The following is a 14,557-nucleotide window of genomic DNA, read 5'->3' on the forward strand; positions in this document are numbered from 1 at the left end:
TTTGAGTAATAACTTTTTCGATGGACTGTCATCTACCCTCCGGAATGGCCGAGCGAAATTCCATAATATTTTCGTTAAAGATTTCGCATGCACAGTCGTCGTTGTAATGTATTTGTGAGTTGTTATGCTGTACCCCCATTTTGTAAAATTTACTCAGTTATGCGATGAGCCTCAATCTCACAAATTACTCGCCTACACGTCAGCAAGAGCTGTCTTTTGACTGGGACTTTACCTACTACGTGTTCGGACTGGTGTGCTCTTCGTAACTTGTTAAATTATTTTAATGCTGTAATTGTAAGAACTTATCACGGATGCCAGGCACAGCTTTTCGAAATTTAATCCAACATGATAAACATGAACATTAACAGATATGAGTTAAAGTTAGCGAGAGCTAAACTTTGCGGTGGCTAATACCTTCTGTGGCTTGTCTTCAAATATGATAAAAAAGCATGTCACATTCTAATACAAATGCAGCAACACATGTACTACTTTGGATTTTGCAACTGGCATTCATTCTGGCAAAACATATAACGAGACAGAGGCAACGGAAAGGCTTGGACGCTATTTATTGTCCGTGATGTCATGCAGTTTCTCAGATAGTGACGAAAGTTGTAAGTCTTTCAATTTCAGAGTAAAAAGCGTGTTAAAATACCTCTCGGACGAACTCTAATTTTCACGCAGGCATATGTCTGCTGCTTCAAACTCTACATCTGAGCCATGAAAGTTGTTGTTGTCAGACTTGAAGTCGGCCCAGTTGATGACAGCGCCCTCTGTAGTGTATCGTCCGCACTGTCTGAACATGTTAAACATTTGGTGGCGGTTTTCACTGAGATCTAACGGCCACATTTGAAATCCGTACACATCACCTCGGAAAGCATAATAGTCGGGCTTTATCGGACTAAACCCTAACCTCACCGTTCCCGCGCCGAACAGCCGCAGCTCCTGTCGGAACAGACTTCTTGTGAGCTGGATGCCGTCTCGATATATGTGAAAGGAGGCCACATCAGACAGTGTTCCTGTGACGCAGAGAAAGTGCCACGAGCCATCGTTTACCCGACCAGAGCCAGATCCTATGCGTGAGTAGCCTCGATGTTGCTCGCTGTTGTAATTCGTAACAAGGAACCGACTGTGATCGATGTAGACGCTCTTTATGCTGTTGGCATCACCGCTACCCGAGGTCTCAAACTCAAATATTGTGCTGACGCTGTTACCAGTGGTGGCTGTTTTCGTCCACAGACAAAATGTTACGGCTGATAAATTTCTAGCCACTCCAGCATGCGACAGTGAAACTCTGGACGACCTGTCAAGTACGTACTTTGATGACGTTTGGTCTGAAAAGAGAATCCGTGGATTATTTGACATAACAAAGTGAGAGTGTGGTTGAGTTGACATTTGAAAGTACATAGTTTAATATGACCCCATCAAACCGTGCTGTTTAGGCCCATTTGTGGGTGCGACGAAAACCAAAACTATAAGAATTGCCTTGTCGTAACCAGAGATGATTGTGACGATGATCATGACCATGATGATGACAACAAAGAAGAAGAGGAAGAAGAAAAAGATGGTGATGATGATGATGATGACGATGATGATGACGACGATGATGCTGACAGTGTTGACGACGATAATGATAATTATGATGGTGATAGTCATTTTGTATATAGCATTTAAGAAAGTATATAACATTTCTATGTTAAAAGAGTCCGGAATGACACCTATAATGGACACCATTCATCAATTGACAAAGCATGTTCGCGGTGCCGAAGGAGTCGATGTGTTCGTGATACATTCAAACTCTGAAGATAAGCCCTGGTATCCTCTCTGCATCATGAAACAAACAACTGTTCCGAACAGTGAGTAAATGAATAACTTTATGTGATCACTGCGTATCAGACTGAAAGAGACAGCAATATATCACACGTGTTACGGCTACCTTAACTTTCACCATTTTCATCATTTTGTGACCTAGATACTATAAAGTTTTCCACTTGACACTGGCACTGAACTGAAGGGCAAAAGAGTTGAACAAACCTGCAGGACATGATCCCTCTAGATTTGCACAGATGCACGTTTCACCATCGGCACCCACATTTTCAAGACATGCTCCGCCCACCATACAGGTTTCCAGGCCACAACCAGGCCGGCCTAAAAGTAGAAAACAAAACAAAATAAAACATAGGGCCAATGTCCCTGAGGCTACTATAGACATGGAAGGTATAGAGGACATTCATACCATAATACCAGATATAGCAAGTGTAGAGATCCTTTTGCAATATTCTTATGACAGAAGAATTGTTTCAGTATGGTTCATCCTTACAGACCCCTATTACACATAAGATATGGCAAAAATTGCCCAAAACACAAAATTAGGTATATTCAAACTATATGACATTATCTCACTAAGGCCAGCCTAAGGGACTCGTGTACCAAATATCAAAGCTGTCTGACCAGTGGTTTTGAAGTAACAAGCAACCTAACAGCCAATATAGCTCCCCTTTGTTATGAAGAGAATAACTCTTTGTGACACATATGTTGATGAAGAAAGTTGCTATCTTTGCTAATTCATTTCAGGATGGCCTGGTCAAAAATGGCGAAAATAGTTGCAGAAATACAAAATTGAAGATTCTATCATTATTTCAATATATCACATCAAGATAAACCCTAGGAACCTGTATACCAAATACCAATGCTATCAGACTAGCAGTTTTACAGAAACCAATTCTTAACCAAAATGGCAAAAATTGGCCAAAAATAAAAAAATGAAGATGTCACCAAAATTTCAACACATCATATTAAGTTAATCTGTAGGAACCTGTATACCAAATATCAAAGCTATCAGGCGAGTAGTTTTTGAAAAACAATTTTTTAACCAAGAATGGGAAAAATTGCCCAAAATACAAAGTTGTAGATTTCACTATAATTTGTATATATCATATTTTGATCACCCCTGTTTGCCCATATTTGATTACATTTGGCAAACCTGAATCAGTGTACATACGATATTTAATAGCTTCCATGGACCTTGCTCATGATAGTCATACTAGTCAGATGTATTTGAACAAACTTGGCATACAGAAAAACTGGCGGATGGATGGGCATACAGATAGACTGACATACAAAGACTGGCAGAGTGATGACATTGGCACCCAATTGTGCCTTGGCCTATGGAGAGTGATAAAGATATTTCAAAACAGCTGGATGTAATGATAAAAAAAGTTAAATATACAGGCACTCAGGGTGAATACGTTACATCAGTTTGATTAGCTTCTTGTCCTCTTTCTACTTATGCAAGTAATTCGGTACTTACGACAAATATCAGCTGGTTGCACCTCAATATGTTCTGACGTATAACTGTTCTCTTTCACTATAATTGGCCATTTTAAGAACGCCTCTTCTTCGTCACTTCCGCCACAGCTATGCACCATTCCTGCAATTGCTTGCTCGTCGAGTTTAACATCGTACATGTAGAACTGAGACAATTCCCCAATGAACTTGTGGCTCCTTCGAGCGGAGGACGGCGCATGCCCGAGGTACACCACGCCTCCTCCGAGCATGTGCTCGAAGTGACCGTCGCCGAGAATGACGCCCGTGCCGTCGACGTAGAGCCAGCGACGGCCGGTTCCGATACGCCCGACCCAGGCGAGGCAAACGTGGTGCCACGCCCCGTCGGTCGGGATCCTACCAGGGAACGAGCCCCCTCCCGCTCCCCTCTCATGGTACTGCCACGCATGCCCGATGAACAGCGAAACTGCACTGGCCAGCTTTCTCGACGTTGGTACCGTGGCCTCGGCTTGATAATGCACCAGGGCCGTGTATCCATCATAAGTGACGTCACTTCGGGTTTTAATCCAAAGGCAGAACGTGAACTCTGAAAGTTGTGCCGCTTGTTGTTGTGCCCTGACAATGACTGACGAAGTGCCGTTGAAAATAAACTTCGGGTCTGAAATATTAATAATCAAATTTTCATGTTGGCATTCTTTGTCAAAAACTTGGGAGGCATACGTTAATGCTATCACTGTTACATTAGGGTAAAATGCGCCTCGTGGACAGATATTTGGACTCTCAAACTTTTAAAATTCTTTTCTGATCCACCACTTGATGTAAGAAAAATACTTTTAAAAATTTCACCGTCTTAGTTTTTCGAAAATCTAATATTATATTTTTTCTCCATAGAGTTAACACAGGGACGGCGGCCAATTTGAACTTCAAATATTGGTAAATCTTGAGTAATTTGTCACTCTAGTATCAAAATTTGCACTGTGACCCCCGATTTTCATTCTTGATTTTGAAAGAGAATGGCTGAAATATTTCTTGAGGAAAGTTTGAGCAAATGCTTAAGTCTTTCACTTTCGAGGCGCATACTGCCTTAATGTTTCCAAGTTTACACAAAACCATACGTGCATTATTCATAATAGAGCTATTTCTGTTTCTGTTCAAGCCACACACTGGGATAAGAAACACTTTTACCTCCTCCGAAAAGGATGGATGCATAAATGTTCGAAACGTCCCAATTGCCCTTGGCTTACACGTTGTAAAAAAAAATGCAGATTTATCTCGTGTCAGAAGCATGTCAGTGGCAACACACGTCTAGGGTATTTGGTATTTCGACTCCCAAGTATCAATGGATGATCGGTACAGCCAAGATGAGGAAATATGTGTATCAAGATACTAGTGTTCGCAAATTCATGCTATTTCTCGAACTGACCCATTCTCCAAGGGATAAATATTTGTCAGGTCGTTTGTGTAATCACACTTTCATTTGTAAACAGCCTTGTGACAATCAGTCAGACGCATTTGGACTGATTCTCGGATTAAAAGATCCTTCGTATCTAGATGGGTTCAGAGAAATCCTTTATGTCTTACCGATTGGAGATTCGCAGTGCGTTCCGGTATAATCCTGCGGACACAGACACGAGTACGCTGCAGCGCCCACTACGATGCAAGTTGCGTCGTTTTCACACGGAAAGGGCACACAAGGAGAATGCGGTGCCTCTGTTATGGCGACGTCTGAAATAGAAAGGAGCAAACACACTGGCCTGTTATGATTTATTTCCCTACCCATGACAAAAAGTAATGAGGTTTAATACCAAATACTAGTACACTCTAACTGTGGTGTGAGGGCAAACTGGAATCTACGTGTAAGAAGGGCTTTCTTATCCACGCAATGGTATATCCGTGGACTAATATGTATTCCTACTGATAAAGGCCAAGTTAACAAAAATACGAATGAAAGTAATCCCTGCAACAAGTGAGAAGGCCAAGGAAGTTGTGTGGTGCATACTGCGGGGTTGACCTTGAAATTTGAGCAAACGAGTCTGTTATATTGACCTTACCTTCTCCGGCCTGACAGCCGTTGTTGATTAGTTCAGAGATCTGATTGCGCTGTCTCTCGACTTCCTGTTCCAGGATGTGTTTCTGATACTGTAAGTCATCGATTCGCGAGAGCAGACCAACCATAATCCCTTGGAAGTTGTCAGTTTTCGCCAGTTCCTCCTGTAACTGCCGCCTCGTCTCCGAACACTCTTCTCCACCGCCGCTGGAAGTGCAGATCGTCTGCAGAGCTTCGCCCGTCGGCAAGCAGCGGCGGCCATCCCAGGGCGGCAGGAGGAGTGTATACGAACAGCGGTTTTCCTGCTCACAGAGCCCGTAACCGGGAGAGCAAGAAAGGTCACCGTTTTCCTGACCCGACACGTTAATCCAAGATATGGTCCACACTGCAAGCAAGTATGAGATTACGCACTTGTCCCTCATTTTTGAATATTTCGCCTTTGGCAGTGTATTAACTCTCCGTTTCCACCGAGAAATCACGCAGTGGACTGACTTCCACCAGAACTGGGAAATCGCTGACTGCGTGAAACAAAGGCAGGGGGAGTCTATAAATACCCCCTATCTCCCTGGGGATTCATAATCCAACATGAGTGGCACATGGTAACAACGTCAACGAATGCTCCCGAAAATCTGGATCTTTCAACAACCATGGTGTAAATTAAAGCACTGTTCCAACATATTACGTTTTGTGAATACTTCTGGCATCACCCTGTTGGCGAAATTCTCTCATTTTTTCCATTTTAAGTTGATTTTTTATGCCAAAACTGCTTCGATGCTGTGTTCGAAGCGTCCAACGAACAATAGATGAAAGCATTCAAACAGCTGCCAATCACGAGGGGACGCGCAAAGGTGCAAACGATCAAACATTTGTTGTGTACATCGGATCGATTACGATGTCAACAATGAATAAACGATTCTTACTACTGAACGAAAAAACTTGACCAACGGTTATTGAACACGCGCCTCAATGAATTCAGACACAAACGGACTACTTCATGGTTTCAAGCAGATTGCCTCTCCCTTTTTGTTCATTGATATGTGTACCTGTAGGCCTATGAATGGGTGATGTTTTTGTTGACCTGCAGTACGATATTTTACGATAGATCGCCTTTAGAAGTATGTTGTGGCATAGCCCTGCGTACGATGACGTGTATTCCCGGCGTTATACGGCCTCCCACCACAGCTCTGCTGATTACCATGGACAAAACCGGCAACATGCGGATCCAATTTGGACGGAGCACGAAAAACTACTTTCTAACTGTTTTCTGCCGAAATCAACTCGATTCCGATCTACATGTATGCAGCCTACCCAAACCACTCAACCGCTTACAGACTGCGAAAAAAATGCTCTCGTGACATCCAAAACCGTTGTTTGCTCGCGATGCACGGTCAATGGCTCATGCAGTGGACGGGCATTGTATACGTTCATGCCACGATTACATGTATACAGGTGCCCATGAGCTTCATTATTTCCTGTCGGGTCGGGGCGATGAAACTAAATCGTGATTGATTCATCTCTGTCGGATTTGACCAAAAAGAGACACTTGACATAGATTATAGCATCAAATGTTGACCGTTCAGACTGAAACATGATAAAAGATCTGAAGATCGCCGTGATCGGTGATGTCGTTCTTCTCTATACGTTTTTCTGAGCTATTTTTTTTACTAAATTGTTCGAGTATTAGCTGACGTTTTTTTGAAAACTTAATCAACTTTTCTTTCCCAACCAGGGCACAACATTACCTTTTTTACTTTCATGGTAACCTAGGATGAATTAAATCGCAGATTAATAGACTCTTATGTTCTTCCTCGATTGTCTGTGACTGATTTTGCTATCTCCATATCGCTACTAACGAATAGTCTGCAAAATTTACAGAGACAAGCAATAATAATTATGGTCATTTTACCGTCTTTTTTACCATTTTTGCCGTCTTTAGATAAGCGGACTCGTTTGACGGAAGCAGTATATAACGATCTGAGTTCCCATATTTTTACCCTACCGTGTGAGTGTAGTATTCGATATGTGAGATCATAATCTTACGCTGTTCCGAGTGGTCTGGAGATTTTTTATAATATACAATAAATTGACCTTATCAAAATTATTGTTTTACATTGCTTGGATATTGATACTTTTTCCGTACGTTTTGACTGTTGATTTGAAGTCTTTTGATTCTCCATTGGCAGCAGCACATGTACGGTTACAACCGCCATGTGATGACCAGAGTGTGATTGTAAAGTTGTCGGGAAGTTGTTCAGAAGAAAAATCATTTTGTATTTAGAGGCTTCAGTTCGGGATTTTTCAAGATAAACAAATCATTATACATTTCCTACGTCTTTGAAACGGGGATTACGGTAATGTGATGAATGTGATGAAAATTTTGTGAACGTCTTTGCAATGTGTTCCCACGATGAGTGTGACCTGATTCTTTGTTAGTAAAAATCGTCAGAAATGGTCCAGTGACCGTGATAAAATAAACACAGATGCAAAACCATTGCGAGGAAGATAGTAAGAAATTCACATTGCAATATTTGCTGTCGTATTTCTCAGCAGGAATAATCAATTTTTACACGTTGTGTATAAGATCAGCAAGCAGGTGTTCGGCGGTCGATTGCTTCTATCATAATGATCTTGATGACAGCTATTTGGCGAGAAGACAGCGGGTACTTATAATCTCGCAAAATTATTGATATCATGTCTTTGTGTTGAAAATTTTCGATCGGAGGCAGCTCAAATCAACAGCCGTGATATATTCGGAATCGTGTTCTCACTGGACACCGAACTACCTGCTATCAACAGTACGTTATGTACCATCGGCGGTAACACATTGGTCGTAATCTTGTCTAATTCTGCCCCGCCGTTTGTACAGTCCAGAAATTTCAAAGCTAGATTTTTTCACCCTGACATATAATACAGCGACCTTGCACACTAATGATCATTCCACTGTTTCTGTTGGGGTTTGTTGGTTTTTTAATTTGCTCCGTGGCCCCGGTAAGATTTTTTCAATACGATACAAAGTTTGAAATTTTTTCAAGGTAAATTTAGTATATTCCCAGTTTGTGGGGTAAAGTTTTCTGGAGTGAAAGTTTGAGTTGACACTGATAGAGTAGACGTCGAGCCCGGCACAGTTGACTGGGACCCGGTCGGTTTGGGGTCGTTTAGTCCAGAAACCTGCAGCAGAGTTCATATGATCACCGTTCGGCATTTGGGTGATTTTTTGGTCAAAGTAATGCAGTAACAATTTACGCAAGATTTTTTGTGTTGTTTTTGTCACAACTGTCATGTGCGTATACGGACGGTTTTCGATTAAAAACAGTAGTAATATCCAGTGCTCGTAAATGCGTGCAAAATTTATTCAGTGACTGTTTACGCAGCAGTCGTAAATACGACTAGGATTTACCACTACGTAACAACTGTAAACACAGCATCATAGTCCATACGAAAATTTTGTGCTGAATCGAGGGAGATAACAATTGCAGTAGAAAAGGTCAGTCCATCATCCGTCAAAGTTGTTGATCGAAAAATCTTCACCGAGCGCCAACTACATGAGTGGCTGTTATAGTTGTACACGTAGTTCTGTGGGCTTTCCGCTGTCACTTGTTACGAGCTATGTTCAAAGTGCGTCAAGCTACGGATATTTTCATGTACTGAGTTACAGACATCGGTGAAGTACCGGGTACATTGATTTTGTTCAAAACCACTGCCTGTTTGTTCCTCGTGTTGTTTTTTGTGTCCCTAACGTCGACAGGCTCTATGTGCGTACAAACATAGCAGTCGGGATTAACATGAGGGAAAATGCCGAGAGAGTTTGACCGGTTAAGAAGGGCTTGACTACGCAGATTCTGCGTAGTGAAGCGTCATTACGTATTCATGGTGACCTCTGGCCAGCTGTCAATATCTTTGGGGGCTTTTGTCTTTTGGCCTGCTTTGCATATGCGTCGTTGGACACGACCTGCCAATCACCCAGGTAGTCAATTAAACAATTAATTGACTGTTTACCGACCCAATTAACACTATCCAGCAGTATCAGTCATATTTTAATCGCGTGGCCCGGGTGGGCACAACGTAGGAACGCGTGTATTTCTATGTGTACGTTTCACTTATGGTGTTGTTTGTACCATGGAGGTAGGAATGTTTGTACCATCGTGCGTTTGAAGTAAGCTTACTTGTTTCACCTACAGCATTACCTTCAAGGTGACAGGCTTACTATTATTGTTCAGTATCATTGCACCGAGTTCTGCCCACGGTGAAAACCACCTGTTTTGCCACGGTCCCTCTGTGGAGGGACCGTGGTTTTGCCTACTAATTACTGCCCGTCGCTGCCCGTCCTGAATGTAGCCTATCTATAGCTACAGTAATCAGTCAATATATAATACCCCGCGCCTTATAATTTTTATATAAACCACAGTCTCTCTATCCACGAGGGACTGTGTATAAACTTATAAAATCATAGTCCGTGCCGTAAAATTGTTGACTTTCGATGCGATATACAGGTTGATCGTTGAATCGCACCGGCGCATCCATATTTACTTGCCCCATAAGCTTACTACTCTGTAAAGGGTGGGTAGATGGAATTCCTGGGCAAAAATGAACACCGGGGCGAAACTTTTTGTGAACCCATGTGAAACATAAATCATTTATCAGTTTTGATATATACTCCTAAATTGTAAGTTTGATCATGGAGGTACCTCCATGGTTTGATCAAAATCGAGACCACATTCAAGGGCTATGCAGTCTGTCCATGTACGCACACAGTGACAAGAAGGCGGCAAACACCTATTTACCAAGCACATCGAATCGGCGAAAAGAAGCATAAAAAAGCTATAGGCTCATCGCCAAAACAAACGCGCCAAGCGCTAACAAAAACCCATACCGAGCGACCCTTTTCAGGGCCACCAAACACTCCAAAAGAGAACTACCAAAAAAAACCCCATAAAATGACATAGAACACACAAACACTTAAAAGAAATAACAAAAATCGTACACATAAAAATAACGTGACAGAAAAAATGGCCGTGGAATAAATCAGCTATTTCCAAAGAAAAGCCGACAACAACATGAAATTCAACAACAACCTATCATCGCTCAAACTATGAAACTCCGAAAAATAGTACTAGGCAAAGGCCTTAAAATTAATTCGGACGCCAACAAAACCAAACAGAATAAAACCACCTCAGGATTTCAACAAATAAAGTCGTAAAATGTGACTACGCTACATCGTGAGACACAAACAATCGCAACAACACAAATTCAAAGAAAAGTCAAATTGGGCTCCACAAACAACAAACACCAAAAACTTGAAAGCTATCTGAAGCTGCTAAACTCGCACTTCTAGAGATACCCTTTCAAACAAGGAAACAAAACATGTCGCGTGCTAAAAGAATCGCGATAAACCAGCTTGCAAACAATAGACAAATTTCGGGGAAAAAAACCCTCGACAAGGGTCGGGTTTTCATCATTGTCAACACAAACGATTACGTACTCGAATGCGAAAGGCAATTACGCAACACTCAGTATTATACACAACAAGCCAGAACAAACAGTAAACAAAGTAAACGAACTATGAATCAAAATGTACGAGAACAAGCACATCAACCAGGATACTTGTGAGTATCTTGATCCAATAAACATAAAATCCGTACCCCCAGTGGTACTTATTGCCTAAAAATTCACAAACCTCCGCAAAAATCTAAAAGACACACCAGTCAAAACAAAATTTACCGAAGTAAAGAAACATAGAACAAACAAACCGAACCACCAAACGGACTCACAACTGACACAACGTGACCAAAAATTAATATACTTGCCTCGCTAATCGAAAAGCAAGACCACTAAAATGCATTAAAATAAATTTTCACAAACACAAACTAAGGAAAGAATCTACACCGCGATTGATGAGAAACCACACCCGGGTTTCGAAACGCAAGCGTCAAAGGGCGACTCTATCAACTTTTGTAACAACATAGGTCCGGCTGCGTCTCGCCATAAGCTTTCCCCACACAAACAAAACATTACCGTACACACTAATCCAAACTTCTCTACAAATATCCAAAGCGAAACAAACATTTTTATTAACACACACAATCGGATAAGAATGTAGGAACACATTTTCGAAACGAATCAAACACAAACTCGACACAAAAACATTTAGGATAGTTAGATGGGGAGCCTCTTTCACATTTTTTACATCTCGCTATACTGTCTATGATTCTAAAAATAAAGTCATCTGCCACTTTTTCTGTATACGCGGTTTGGCAAAACTCATCTCTTCAATCGAAAGTCGGGCGATTTCATGGTTCTTTGGGGTACGTCGAGCTTAAGGAATGTGGTTACATTCGCGATGTTTTATTCGAAATTATTTATTTCTTCAAGGGCAAATGCACATAATTTATGCTGTTGGAAATACTGGCCGCTCATAAACAAGACAATAAACTCGATATCTGTGCATCTTTACTTTATTGTCAAAGTACCATCGACACCCAAAGAAAACCAAATGGTTCAGTCCACGCGTGGGTTCAGTCCAGGTATTTGCAACGCCAGTCACCTAGGCGACGGTAATCCGCACCACTTATCACCATCGGGAAGGTACTCCTCCCCCTATACCACTGGCGATCCCACCCTCAAGGCACTGCGTCATTCGACCAAGCATCGTTATTGTAATTTCCTGCATAAAATTAACAGCGAGGTCAACCGGTCAAACTCTCTCGGGATTTTCTGGCATGAAGATTTCCTGGATAATAGATTTATTCCGCCTCTGACGCAAAGATACACACTGTTTTACATGTGCCACTCCTAGGCCCTGGGATCGATTTCCATACCTTTTTAAGTACACTTCACCCAGTAAAGTGACCAGTATTCACTAGCAGTACTTACTTTCCTACTAACTGACCAGGCATAACTTCACCAATCTTTAGCGTTTCGTTGAAGACAGATGTGCTGCGGCATTTTGTAATACTGGCGTGTTTTGTAATAACTTACGCAAAATGGAATAAGGGTATCAGCATTTTGTAATAACTAACGCATTTTGTAATAACGTCTGCAGTATTTTGTAATAAATCAGTCTACGCTTTTTTGTAACAAGGGTATCAGCATTTTGTAATAAAATTGTCTACGCAAAATGTAACAAGGGTATCAGCATTTGTAATAATTCGCACTTTGTAATAACAGTTAACGCATTTTGTAATAATTTTTCATTAACAGATATTTTATTGACTTTGGAATTGTATTACAAAGTGTGTGTTTACTCTGTAAGTACAAAAACTTGATCGTTCCCTGACTTCCATTTGAAATTAGAAAGACTTAATTTTAGATAGCTGTGAATCATATTTTTACTAACTGATCATCTGAGGCAGGTAACTACTAGATTTTGACTGGTTTTTGTCATATATTTGAAAGAATCATTGGTATACACACTCGGTTGATTTATTAAAGAGGTTAACGACATTGTTTCTGATGTATTGTAGACAACCAGCAATCAACATGTAGATACTCAGATAAAATAAATATAATAACATAAAATAAAATATTATACGTCTCGGTTATCAGAGACTGGGGGACGTTTCGTATAGTTTCCGCGAGTGTGTAGATAAACAGATGAACATCTTACCAAGTAACTATAATCCCAATGGGAAACCTGGAATAGTCAGTGTACGACGTCTCGTCGTAGAAAATGGTACCGGAAGTGGTTTGATTCTCGAGATAAAGCGTCTTATTAGTAATAGACGTTGGGTTTATGCTTGGTTAGATCTGGTTCCTAGTAAGTTTGGATGGTTTATCATCAGAAACATATTTTGGCGTAAATAGAATGTAAAAGACAAGATGATTCAAATCATTGCAATTCGTTATTCATAGCGTTTTATCTAAAATTGACCTGAAACTTTTGCAAATAATTTAACAAATTTAAGTCAGACAAGTTATCTTACCATCATATTTCGCGAATATGTTGTTGGGCTCTTCGCAAATTGATTTAAACGTTTTCAAAATTGACAGTGAATTCTTTCAGTGTTCTTTCAGGTTTGCGATTTCAACTACAAGTATTATTTCGACGATTTGCCGTGTAGGTGAACGAATATAAAATTTTGTGTGTTTTGATGTTATAAACTTATGGTTAAAAACCGTTAAAGACGAACACCTGATCGACTCAGTATCTCTGTCTAGAGACAGAAAGTAGTTGTATCCGGACACGTAGTTTCGTAGCTGTTTTTATAGTTGAGCGGTGTAAGGCCAAAGTAATTAAATTCCAAGTTTCACGTCCCCTAAAAATTCTGAAAGATGGGTGGGTAAACGGTTAAACACACACGCATACACCCCCCCACACAATTTAACATAAACTCAGATATTCCTTCATTTGATGAATATTTGAAATAATTTGTCGATGTATATGTGACAATATGATACCCCCACACACAATTTAACATAAACTCAGATATTCCTTCATTTGATGAATATCTGATATAATTTGTCGATGTGTATGTGACAATATGATACACTGCAACCATCTACTTGTGTTATATGATACACAAAGAAGATAGACCTGATTTCTGGTAATTAGTCATAGTTTGGCGTGGTCTTGTCAATTGTACATTTATCTCTTTTAATATCTCGCAAAGTTTGGCCATCAGAAATTGCTGTTGATTGACGTTATTCTGAAAAATATTGAGTTAACACGATTGGAACTAATTAAGGACAATTGGATAGCAAACTATTGTCGGTTTAGTCTGCAAATGTAAGCTCATCTGTACTTGTCTTTATGAGTAATTTGCAATATTGTAACATTCAGCTGTATTGCACTCAACACTTTTGAGAAATTTGAAAAATATAAAGATCCAATTCCAAATTAGTTCCAATCGTGTTAGTTTGTATTTGATAGAAATCTACAAAACCCTATGCGCGGACGCAAAATATGGAATACACTTTCTTTGGCCTTTGTAAACGCTACTCAAGTTCGTGTACGTTTATGTATGATCGACAATAGAAGAAAATAAAACCTTTGGAGATTTTGTCTCAAATTTTAGGGTTTTTTAACTCCCCCGTCTCTCTCCCTCTCTGTCTCTGTCTCTCGCTCTGTCTCTCTCTCCTTCCTCATGAAAAATTATAGGAAGGCATGACATTCCAGCCCATTAGCTCGAAAAAAAGGTCAGAATAATGTGATGTTTTTAGTGATTTGACTTGTTTAGCTACTAAAGCGGAAGTATGTCTGACCTGTTGAGTATGTATGTATGTATGTATGTA

At 40.5% G+C, this 14,557-nt stretch overlaps 1 protein-coding gene across 1 annotated transcript in view; it reads right to left on the minus strand.

The window, feature by feature from the left end:
• Positions 1-549: 549 nt before the first annotated feature.
• Positions 550-14,557, minus strand: part of LOC139131254 (uncharacterized) — a 283,792-nt gene continuing 269,784 nt past the window's right edge. The window contains exons 2-6 of the mRNA XM_070697240.1: positions 5,334-5,886; positions 4,864-5,007; positions 3,308-3,940; positions 2,032-2,145; positions 550-1,331 (exon numbers count right to left, since the gene is read on the minus strand). Coding sequence (XP_070553341.1) covers positions 667-1,331; positions 2,032-2,145; positions 3,308-3,940; positions 4,864-5,007; positions 5,334-5,751 — 1,974 coding nt within the window. The 5' untranslated portion in view covers positions 5,752-5,886 and the 3' untranslated portion in view covers positions 550-666. The remainder of the gene's footprint in view (positions 1,332-2,031; positions 2,146-3,307; positions 3,941-4,863; positions 5,008-5,333; positions 5,887-14,557) is intronic.

Source organism: Ptychodera flava, chromosome 4 (assembly GCF_041260155.1).
Source record: "Ptychodera flava strain L36383 chromosome 4, AS_Pfla_20210202, whole genome shotgun sequence".
Taxonomy (NCBI): Eukaryota; Metazoa; Hemichordata; class Enteropneusta; family Ptychoderidae; genus Ptychodera; species Ptychodera flava.